General features: G+C 34.8%; 1 protein-coding gene across 3 annotated transcripts; it reads right to left on the bottom strand.

Annotated features, from left to right (window-relative positions):
• Positions 1–901: 901 nt before the first annotated feature.
• On the bottom strand, positions 902–10,215 carry LOC103966268 (agamous-like MADS-box protein MADS1). 3 transcript variants are annotated; one of them, XM_048592116.1, is made up of 9 exons: positions 9,885–10,212; positions 9,354–9,648; positions 2,531–2,615; positions 1,997–2,058; positions 1,800–1,899; positions 1,657–1,698; positions 1,492–1,533; positions 1,225–1,394; positions 902–1,103 (listed from the first exon to the last, which is right to left on the bottom strand). In XM_048592116.1, the coding sequence occupies exons 2-9, from the start codon at positions 9,578–9,580 to the stop codon at positions 1,100–1,102; spliced, it is 732 nt and encodes a 243-aa protein (XP_048448073.1). In that variant the 5' UTR covers positions 9,581–9,648; positions 9,885–10,212; the 3' UTR covers positions 902–1,099. The 3 variants fall into 3 exon arrangements, with proteins under 3 accessions (XP_048448073.1, XP_048448075.1, XP_048448074.1); XM_048592118.1 differs by having other exon boundaries at positions 2,531–2,612; positions 9,885–10,210; XM_048592117.1 differs by lacking the exon at positions 902–1,103 and having other exon boundaries at positions 1,221–1,394; positions 9,885–10,215.
• Positions 10,216–12,102: the final 1,887 nt, after the last annotated feature.

Here is a 12,102-nt window from a genome sequence, read left to right as displayed (position 1 = left end):
ATTAGTAGGACACTCCTTACAAAAACATGAGATCTTCTGTATTTTGATCTCGTCTGATACCACACAATTCTTGTTTGATGTTAAGAGTTGCCCGAACTGCCCTAATAAGTTAGCTCTGCTAGAATCTCTCGTAGTAAATTTGATCGATGCAAACAAAAACAAAAGATGATGAAGTATTTTTATTTGAAGTGTGTTAACTAATGATTATACCATATGCATATAAAATGTATCCACATTAACATTTTCATATCTACAAATTATCTTCTTGAGTCTTTTTTATTTTTTTTGGTCAAAATGATCTTTTATGTTTTTGGTCCCGAATGCATACGTCCTATATGTGCAGAGAAAATGACATTTACCAATAAAGGATATGGTCGAGAGAGTGGTACTTCTGCTCTGATGGATATTATTGCAAATAAGTGAATAAGTTATGCACAACATTATGCTGTTGGGCTTGTATTGGGCACACTCGGACTCGAATGGATGAGCTGCTCACGTCAAAGTGATCAAGATATTTCAACTACTCTCCCCCCAATGGTCCATTTTTTATTCTATAAAGTCAAAAACCTGGCTATATCACCCTAGCCCTGCACTTTTTAGGATCCTAGGGCAAACTTCATATATCCATTTTCGCAACGAAAACATATATTATAGTTTAACATATGTGCGCACATTTTCTTATTCACTCTGTTTTAATTTATGAAACGAAAATTCTTCACTTATTTTGTCGGAATTAGTCATTTTTACTTACCTATCAAAGACAGTCTAACACGTGTGCATACATTATTCTGTGTGTATACTTCAATTCATTTATGCATTTTCAAACTGTAATTTGTAGAAACTAAGAAGGGATGCAGATGTATGCGCATGAGCAACAAGATGATAGAGATGGAAACTTTAATTAGGTTGAGAAATCAAATTTACTTGTCATCATAGTTGAAAGAGTAGCTAGTTAATACAGAAAATTCTGATATTATGGATAACATGAACAGCAAACTGGTTCTCCATATACATAAAACCTACAACCAATTATCTCATAGATTTAAGAAAACAGATCAGATAATATCGATAGAAGAACATCAGACGACAGTCCAGCATTTCAACTGCATCCAAAGATCAAAAGTAAACAGTAACTGGTTATCTCGTCCGTATATATGCGTGTGACTTAAAAAGTAAAATGTCAATTGTATTACTAGTAAATTAGTAATGGTAAAAAAATCTTACACAAGTTGGAGAGCTGTCTGGACTTGGTGAGGGTAATGGTTATTATTGGACTCCAAGATCACAGCTGGGAGGAAGTTCCTGTCATACGAATGCGAAGGCATCGACTGATCGTAGGAAGTTCCCGGCATCATATGTGTTTGCTGCTGTTGTTCTCTCTCGTTTTCAGCTATCTGTACCATGCAACATAAATTTTATCATTCGTATTAGCAATTCAGTTAACCTTTTCGGTATTGGCTTATGCAGTTGAAGGGAGAAAGAGAGATTCACCTTTGCTCTCAGAAAATTGTTGTGGTGTTGCAGCTCGGCCTCCTGCACAAACAATGTGCACGTAATATTGCTTTTCAGAAGTAAAATTATTCTATAAGTAACATGAATAATGAAATTTGGCACCAAAGGTATGTAATTTAGAAGTATAGTAGAAGATAAGGTTACCCTTTTTTGCATGAACTCGATTTCAGAAAACAGCATTTCATTCTGCGGTTTATCCGAGTACACGTCAGTTGAGGTTTGTAGTGGGGATTAATTAAAAGTGAAAGAGTTCAACAATTTGCAATCAAAATAGGGAAATGGAGTACCTTCTTGGATCTTATTCTGCTGATTCCTTTCTCCAATCTTCCTTCTAGGTTCTTCAGTTCCTTGGTGTTCAAGGTGCTAAGAGCTTCACCCAGTATATGCCTGGAGAGAGAGCATATCGTTCATTGCAGAATATGTAGAAGGACAGATATTAGACAATGTAGTTAATTATCTAATGAAATTATTTCTACTTAATTACCTGTTTGAATTCTGAATTTCTCGGATCTGTCTTCGCAGTTTGGATGCTTCCTGCTGATAAAACTGAGGCCATGTATGTGGTGACAGCATTAGACAAACTCATAAAACAATTTGAACTGTTTCAATACATACAATTTAAATGAATAAACGGCAGACGAAACGAATGTCCGGAAAAGAGGAAGCTTAAAATTGAATCAGGAGCATTGCAATTGCTTCTCTAGGGCTCAGGTTATAATTAGCTAGCCAATGTGGATTAGGTGACCAAAATTGGATATAAATAGCCAGTTTTAGTGACATATTGTCAGTCATCTTCTAGCTAGGAGAAAAGGAAGATTAATCTATAGAGAAATTAACTATTATTTAAGACTAATGCTAGACATGTCTTGCCTAATATTGGGTTTATGTGGTTACAAAAAGATGAAAAACTCCTAAGGCTTTCAATGTACATAAGAACTTCTGCTTCAAAACCTGCTATAGAAACATAAATTCTTTGGAACATATAACCCATTCTATTCATCGTCTAAAAGGAGTTTACCTGAGTGTTGGCTTCTGAAACAGATCCACCGTTCGTAGGATCAGCGCATGCTTTTTTGTACCTGTCGATTGTTGCTCTAACACTGCTAAGAGAAAAAGAACTAGGGTTAAGCTTCCAATTTTTTGTGTGGTTCTTCAAACAGTTAAATAATTTGGAATGAAATGCCCTATTTCGTAGGTATTTTAATAAGAAATTGTACCAATATAAGAAATGGTGCACTAAAAGGGATAAGCTAGGCGCCTAGAGGCCAACCATAACACATCATAAGTCAAAGAAAGCTGCATCACACATTGAGAGATCAGAACACTATTTCTTTCTTCTATTATCTCACTCTCTTTTATGCAATTATTGTTCATGCATAGTTGCAGAGAACGAACACAACCCTTTGCATATTTTCTCTGTTTCTCTCCCCTTGAGAAAAATTAAAGTTCCAACTTCCAAGTGAACCATCATCACATCTTTGGGGTTTTTGGTGACTTAATTTGGTCGTGTGGGGAAGAACAACCTCCGTGTGATCTCATCAAATCCGACTTCTTGATTCTTGTACATGTAAGGTAAAACTCCTAGCTATCATCCTTAATGTATACTTTTAGGTGTTAGATCACATGAAAATTGCGATTTCAATACTTTACATAGAAACCTAACCCTCGACATAACAAACTGATATCGTATGTGAAGGAATCATGAACGTTATTGATACCCTAGCTAGCATGATCCTTTCCTGATTGCTCATGGACCCAACTCAGAACAACAGTTATGGAAGTTAATTAGTAAAAGAACGTCTCCAAAATTAAGAATTCACAGAAATAATGTAGAGAACCTCCAGAAATACACACACAGACACTGAGATACATATGCACAAAAATAAAACCACCAACAATTTACTTGATGATGGCCTAGGCCTAGCTATACACCACCAATAAATTTGGGTTAGGATTGGAGTTGGGATGGTGGCTACCGATGCTCCTTATTCTTAACCTTAATCTAATGGTGTGCCATATCTATGCCTAGGGTACCAACAAGTACGTTTGGAATATCATGAGTCTACATTTTATTTGATAAAAAAAGGGATATACTTAATTGAATAAGACTTTTCACTAGTTCCTTAGACAAACATGTTTAACTGATATTGTAGTAAGAGACAGCCACTTTATGAATATTAATAGGCATCGTTTGGTGTCAAGGGTTGGATTGGAATAGACAACTCATAGATTCAATGTTGTTGTAAGAAAGAAATAATGGATGCTAACACCCAAATTTTGTTATAGTTGAAAGTAAACGAGGAATTAGTCATAAAAAAAAAATTTAAAAGTTGATATATATCTATTTTCCCATTCAGTGTACATTAAATCTAATTAGTGCTTCAACCCAATCCAAATATCCAATCTTGGACACGGGCTATAACTATGAGTTTATTTTCTTTGATTAAAAATAAAATTTTTTAAAAAAAAAAAGAAAAAAGATAAGAGTGAGTGTTCCAGTTTTATAGCTCCAGCTTGCGAGAGATGTGAGGAAACTCGAAGACATAATTGATAAATTAGTATGGTTACTGTGATATGAGTGTTCCACTTCACTTTTTAGTTTTTGCACTAATTAGTGAATTCAGTGCATATTACATTGGTATGCATAAATTGATTAGAGTTATCGTTTATGTTTGATTTATGTTAAATTGTACTATAATTGACCACTTAAAAAAATATTATTATTATTATTAAGGAGAAAGGAGGATTCGGAACTATTACAACAATTTATGTGAGAAGATTTTCGAACCTGGGACGCATGAATTGAAACTATATTATATTGGACTACTTAAATAGTTTGTGAAACTAAAAGAAGAATTACACTGATTAAAACTTACAAGAAAACAATACTTTTGATTAATAAAAAATGACGTTTAAAGTTGGAATCTAATTTCACTTCCAAGCAGTGACTTAAAAATCCCCATTTAGAGCCGCCTAGGCGTTAGGCAGTTGGTCAAGCCACGATTAATCTCTAGGTGTCTAATAATATGAAAGGATGCCTAGACATGCTAAGGCGCTTGTCTAGACTCGCCTACGTACCCGCATAGACCGCCTAAGCCGCAACTCTCACTTAGACATAAAATAGATGATCTTTATTTTTCATTCTGTTTTTTCAATAAATTGTAAGAGACTTGATAAATACTTGGATGAACACTCATTATATGCTTGTTCTGTATGTTTTCCATGTGTTCCAATACTTTGTAATTTATATGTCATTCTATTTTGCAATTTATGTATTCCTATACACTTATATGTTTTTTTAGGTATAAGTAGACATTATTTATATGTTATATAATAAATTTAGTTAAAATTAAAAATACGCCTAGACGTTAGGCTCCTGCTCGCCGCCAAACTAGTGCCTTTTAAAATCTTGCTTGCTTTCAAGTAATCTTCTTTGCTTCGTACAAGATGATATACCCTATATAATTACCACATAAACAAACATTTATCCATAGAATATATATATATATATATATACATATATATATATATATATTCTATTTGTTTAAATTTCATAATTTGTGGAACATTAAATGCATAATGCTAAAGACCTCAATCAAAATATTTAAATAAATAAGGTTTCATCTTAACAATTAGGCAGATTAGGAACCAGAACCAAAATGACTCTACATATAAATACCCAATAATACTAAATATACAAAACAGATTAATACTTAAAAGGGCTAGGCTATATGGCCAGATCTGGCTCACCACTGTTAATGTGTAGTCCCTAGTTGATGTTCTGCAACATGGAGCAGAACCAAAAATTGCCCAAAAGAAAAGAAAACAAAAGAACCAAACAAAAGCATTCAATATACTCTTGGAGAGTTGTTACCTTAATTTCATCGAGCCATGCAGTGATTGGTTGCCTCTGCCATGCTGGCAGAAGATCCCATATATGATTGGCTCCTTCTCACAATCTCTAAATCTACTCCACGTGTCAGTAACCCATTATACAATGAGCAATAACCCTAAGGAACAATCCTATTCCCACCTCGATGACCCCAAAACACACCAAAAGACCCTTTAAATTTTACCAAGACTAGGGTATTAAACAAGTGATTTTACTCACAGATCTGAAAAAGACTTTATTTCCTTTTATGTCTCTGAATACTCTGAGACAAAGATGTCCGTTTTTGCAGCCATTCTTAGCATATTTTCTTCACTGACTTGTCTTCTCCATTCCTCAGTTATCTCATCTTTGCTTCTCTCTCTCTCTCTCTCTCTCTCTCTTCACAAAGTCACAGTCACACACATGGACGGATCCATATAAGGACCCGGGAGGTCCTAAGACCCTCCAGAAGTCCGAAGAAACACTTGTGATCGACCTTCGGGACCCTCCAACAATTTGGACAGGTGCAGCGGAGAGGTTAGTTGCCTCCATAGATGTGGATGCAACAGTGCTTATAAAGAAGAAAAAGAGGTTTCTAATTTTTGTTTTAATCCTCCAAATCGTTGCAACCTCCCAACTTTAAACTCAAGTTACCCTATCCCCTAGCACCATTTGCCGTTCCACCACCTCTAGCTGCCTAATTTTATTTCTTCCAAATTCATTTAAGTTTTTTAATCCTAGACTCTAGCCTCAACTCCCAATTGCAATATATATTTTACGTTAACAAATTTCATCTTTGTAAAGTCATTAATTGATGAGTTATGTTGCTGAGGAGAATTTGTTGGTTTTATTACCTTTGAGATTAATCTTGATTATTATTATTATTATTTTAAAGCGGGACAACTAGTGGTAAGCCATGGTTATCCACCCCTTCTAGGGCCTAGAAGACTCATAGAGGCATTTCGGCTTTCTTCTGGCCACAGTCAAGCAGACTTACTAGCTTGGAGCCTCCAACCCGGGACCGCCCTATTTTTTGTATTTTAAGAGTTGAAATCCGCGCCCTTACCACTTGGCCACTTAATGTGGTTGATTAATTTTGATTATTCAATGAACCAAATTCAATAAAAAATAGTGCTATGGAACCAAACTAGTCTAATATATATATTTTGAACTTTTATCTTGGGACACTCCGATCTTAAAATCCTAGATCCGCCACTGGTCACACACAACTCTTCTTGGAGCATATGCAAGTAAATAATAAACAAATCTATGTATATCTATATATGGTTCAGTAAAAGGGAAGCACGATACTAATTAAACATGATTCTCCCTCTTCTGGGTTTTTGCAATGTGTGTATATGTATATCTATACACACTCATAAAATTTGAGGTTTAAGTTAAAGTCTCTTTTTGTGCTTCTTGAGGATATTGTTTCCAGAAAGATGAAGGATTTTATGACTAATGACTCCTCCAAAGATAGATTAATAATAATGCATAATGAGAACAAGGAAAATTATTTTTCATCTTTTTTCACCACAGAAACTCAAAGATAAAAAGAAACAAAATGAAGGGAAGATATTGGAAAAGAGAGATTATATTCACACACTCCAAATTATTTCTTCCAAATTTTTTTAAATTTTTATTATTTTATACACACTACTAACAGTGGATAGAAAAATATTAAGAAATTAAAAAAGTATGAGGAAAGTAATTTAAGATGTGTGAATATAACATCAAAAAATGATAAAAAGTAAAAAGAGAAGATGGAAATGAAAGGAATCAGTATGTGATAGCAGCTTCTTTGTCCGGACTGGACGAACAGAAACATCATGTCTGACGTGACCAAAGATTCCTAAGCTGTAAACTCAAAGAAACAACAATACAGCTCACTCGCTCACACAAGAAACCCTAGGCACCTGCTTCCCTATACCAATTCCTGATATATATGTACTAAATAGGCGAAATCTATTTTGTTTTTGGGAATATTTTAACAGTTAAATCTTAATTATTATATTTTTAATCAAGAAACGAAATATGATAAAAAACCTCAGAGTTAAGGATAGGCCAGGAAATATCAGAGTACCCCAAGTAAGGAGAGATTCTTCTATGTGGGAGCCAAATTGGGGATGGTGAGAGGGGGATGGGGCTAAAAGCGAGCCAAAGTTAGCATGACCAATCAGGAGGTAGGTTCAGGAGCCGAATCGGGGATGGTGAGAGGGGGGATGGGGCTAAAAGTGAGCCCGAGTTAGCATGACCAATCAGGAGGTAGGTTAAGGGAAGGTTTTTCGTGTCTTGGTCCGTAGAGGTGACCTGGTCCAGTCTCTAGATCTTAGAATTTCTCCAAAGTGAAGGTAAAGTGATAAAATAAACACCCACTCGAATTTGGGTTTTAAAACACTAAACACAAGATGTATTGTTCTAGCTTCCCGGACCCACCACAATGATGAAAACAATCTCCCTCTGGGTTAATATAAATACTTTGGTGTTTGGGAATGGAATTAGATCCTCTTCAGATCTTCTCACTGCGAATTCGGGGGATCAATTAATATCGACCGTTCATCAAAGATCATGTGGCCACAATTGAATGCTTTTTATATTTTCAAAAGTAAAGCAATCTTGTTTGCGTGAAAAATATAAAAAAATGAAAAAAATTGTGGTTGCACGATCTTTGATGAACAGTTGTTATTAATTGACCCCTCGGATCCTCAGTGAGGGGATCCGGAGAGGATCTAGGAATAATGACAGATCTGTAACAAGATTTAAAAATTCCCATTTGAGTTTTTTAGCCTTAATTAACAAAATCATATTTCTTGTGTGATTTCTGTTGAAAATAAGATAAAAATTTAGACATCCATTAGGCTTTTGAACCTATGTCTCAGACTTGCAGCTGACTGATTGAAGTATGCTTCGTTGATATGTAATTTGACGTTTGAAACCCTAGCTAACAACACCCCTAGCCTCCTCCTTTATGTTCCAGAAAGCGGCAAATAAATAGAACAAAAATTAATGTATAGAAACCCATAACTATAAAAAGGTGGTGAAATTACGTAGTTCTGGCAATCTGATTGGAGTTTTTTTATTTAGGTTTTAACTTATATACATAATATATATTCATTTTACTTCTCATCTTAGTTGACATGTTTACTTAGGAAGCGTCATGAGATGAAGGGAACTGGCTAATGAGAGTTGGACAGCTTTGTGACCTGCTGACATAATTTTTATGGACTACTGTTTGATGACACGTGGGGAGAGAGAGATAGAGAGAGAGATAGAGAGAGAGAGGAGTTTAACAACAATGGAAGCTGATCTAACAGACCTGCAACACTTTGTAACCCTAAGATTGTTATCATACAAAAACTGCTAGGATCACTAATACACAAATTCCTCTACTTTTATCTGTGATCCTACAGATCTGCATCCAGCCACACAAAGAGCTAAGCTATAGAAAGATAAGCACAATATATAAAGAAAATAAAAAATATATATATTACCCCAAAGATCAAAGTTTTCTGGTTGATAAGCTGAAATATGCCTCAAAGCTTATAAAGGAAAACAGAAGAAAATAAATATATGTGATCCCTTTTGGGGCCACTTTAATTACTCAAGTTTCACCCTAGCTAGCCACACCCAAAACCAAAAAGAACAAAATAATTAATCTCAACTGCTCCTAAACCAGTCTTAACATTTGTTAAACAACAAAGAGATTGAAAAACAAAAACAAGTTAGTATTAGAATTTTATGTGTAACTAAATAATTAAAATTAGCTTCCAGCTGAAAAGTTAAGATCATATATATATATATATATATATATATATATATATATAAACGAATACAGTGATTAATTGAATTAAGACTACTTGAAGATCAAATCAGAAGAACTCTTAGAGATCGAGAGAGAGAGAGAGAGAGAGAGGCTAAAGTGCTAGAACAAAATAGTTAAATTAAGAAAATTAGAAATTAATATGCAAACCTGTTGTTAGCATACTCATAGAGGCGGCCACGGTTGGAGAACACGATAAGAGCAACTTCAGCATCACAAAGAACAGACAATTCATAGGCTTTCTTAAGCAATCCGTTGCGGCGTTTGCAGAAGGTAACTTGTCGATTTGTAGTGTTTTCGATCCGCTTAATCTCAATTTTGCCTCTTCCCAATTTTTTCTGGGAGGAGCTCTCGGGTGCTTGATTTGGGAACTCCATTGTTGCAAGGATGGAAAATGGCAAAAACCCCTCCAAATTGATGAATTGTGGTTTTTTCTGTTAGCTAGCTGCAAAGAAAAAACCAAAAACCACACCCTCTAATTAAAAGGCATGATCAAGATCAATTTTGACAACCATATTTGTAATAAATCAATAGACATAGATTAACATCATGAGTTACGTGCGAGCTTTAATTTTTTTTTTTTTTTTTTCCTCGAAGACCACTAAACCAACTTGTATAAGGAAAACGAAGCAAAGTAGGAATAAAAGATTAGGCATGTATAAACAAAAAGAAGATAATTACTCCTTGACTTTGAGTTTTTCTATTGGGTTTGCAATTGGCAACGGGAAGGAGGAATTGCAGAAATGGAAACTGGGTTTTTGCTTTAAGAGATCAGTATTTAAGGACGGGAAAAATAGACGTCTCAACCATCACCGACATATATCCTTCATTATTTGCTTTGTAAGGATGATGGTCTAGAAATATACTTGCTATATATGTGTATCACTCTCCCTAGCTAGGTTGGATTATATGGTAATGGAGGATAGGTAGTAGCAGAAATATAAATTAAGAGGGATGGAGAAAACTAAAGAGGGTTTGATGTATATCGCTTTCATGCTCCATCAACCCTCCATTTCTTCATGTATGGGGAAAGGGAAGGTGTAAGTGTGTTTGGTGATAAAAGGGTCTTTTGGGAGAGATTTTTCGATGTGATCGGAACACGAGGTGGTACACCACGTGTTATTATACAAATAATGAGATACGTGTGTTAAAAAATTAATAACTTAAGTATTAAAATTTTCTACCACCTATATAAAAACATGAGGTGTCACTATACAAATAGTGGGATATGTGTGTTAAAAAATTAATAACTTTAAAAATTAAACTTTCCATCACTTATATAATAACACGTGGTGTACGACTCGTGTTTCTGCTATAATGAAAAACTTCTCCTTTTGGAGAGTGAGCTTGTTTTTATGAATGGAGTTTTTTTTTTTTTTTTTTTTTTAATGGAACCCTTTTATGCTACAAGTTGCACTCAAGAGCTTTATTTCTTGTAAAGAAAAAAAAGGAGATGGAGGTCATGGTCTTTTTGAAGAGAAAACAAAATAAGAGGACCTCCCATGTTATTTGCTTCTTTGATTTTTGAGTTGGCCTTTTATTCTAGATTTGTTTTCTGACCTCCCCAAGAGTACTACTTCTGTTTAAAGTTTTTCATCTCTCTCTCTCTCTCTCTCTCTCTCTCTCTCTCTCTCTCTCTCTCTCTTCTCTCTCTCCTCCCTGCATTATTAGAACATATAGTTACTTACAAGGGTAGTGACGTGACTGAAGAAGTCTCCCATGTGATGTTCTGTGAAGTGTTCATGACAATCCCCTATTTTTTAGTTCATTTATAGTAAGTATGGTGCAGTCCCTTCGATTCATTGTTACCTTCATTTACATCAATATGGTTTCAATGCCACGAAATGTAGGCAGTCTAAGAGATGTTTTATACATGCATATGTAACAATGCATGGCCACCCTAAATAAATTAGAGAAATTACTTGTTCATGATGTGAGTGAAAGTGTTAGTCATATTGGTTATGTTTAATGTTGTTGAAATTAACATCAGTATTAGAAATGAGATACATAACGCTTACAAGGGAGTTGTTTTTCAGGAGTCCGGAGGTTATGATTTGTCAAGAGCATGAAGTCCTTCCACCGTGTGTTATTCAGTTGTTTCAGTTGGATATATAATTGCTACAAAAGAAGTACAACATATATACACAGCCACATCATTGATACAAGTGTGAGTGAGGTGAGTCCTGAGGACATTCCTTTAGTGCAGGAGTTTCGTGGGTTGCCCTTTAAGCTTAATTTTGCTATTAAGCCACTTCGGGCACAACTATTTCTCACACAACATATAGAATGGTGCCAGCCGAGTTGAAGGAATTGAAGACTCAATTCATGTATACAACCCAGAATCTTCCCCTTTTGGTGCACTAGTGTTGTTTGTGAAGAACTATGGCTCCATGAGATTAATTAACTAAAGGTACCACGTGGCGAGATTCTGGGCATCCAATGGTATTAATTTTGAAAATCAACGACCAAGATTACTCTGACAGTAAAAATAATCTAAAAAAGAAAATAAAAAAAAATCCTTTTTTTTTCTGTAAATATCCAATAATATTTTTCATTCTCTACACCACAACTCAATATTTATTTTGGCTTGCGATTTTCGCACACCCTTAACTACTTTTCCCACACCTCTTCATATTTTTTAATACTTGATTGGTATCCTGCTATTTAATCTTCCATATATACCCCTCCCTATTTAATCCTTCATTAATTACCATAAAAAAAGTAGGAAGGGTATATATGGAAGATTAAATAGTAGGATACCAATTAAGTATTAAAAAATAGGGAGGGTGTGGGAAAAGTAGTTAAGGGTGTGTGAAAATCACAACCCTTTATTTTTACTACCATCTCCTATATTTGTTTTCTACATTCCAAATCCTTTCGTTACAAAAATTGAAAAAAA

Source organism: the organism of the source record quoted next, unplaced genomic scaffold, assembly GCF_019419815.1.
Source record: "Pyrus x bretschneideri cultivar Hongxiangsu unplaced genomic scaffold, Pyrus_bretschneideri_v1 Contig37, whole genome shotgun sequence".
NCBI lineage: Eukaryota > Viridiplantae > Streptophyta > Magnoliopsida > Rosales > Rosaceae > Pyrus > Pyrus x bretschneideri.
This window is presented reverse-complemented; position numbering and strand designations above follow the sequence as displayed.

Excerpts from the sequence above, each read along its gene's own strand:
- LOC103966268 (XM_048592117.1), bottom strand. The coding sequence starts at position 9,580 with ATGGAGTTCCCAAATCAAGCACCCGAGAGCTCCTCCCAGAAAAAATTG. Across the intron at positions 2,059-2,530 it reads TTTCAGAAGCCAACACTCAG|TTTTATCAGCAGGAAGCATC; the intron begins GTAAACTCCTTT and ends ACATGGCCTCAG. Across the intron at positions 1,395-1,491 it reads ACAATTTTCTGAGAGCAAAG|ATAGCTGAAAACGAGAGAGA; the intron begins GTGAATCTCTCT and ends TGCATGGTACAG.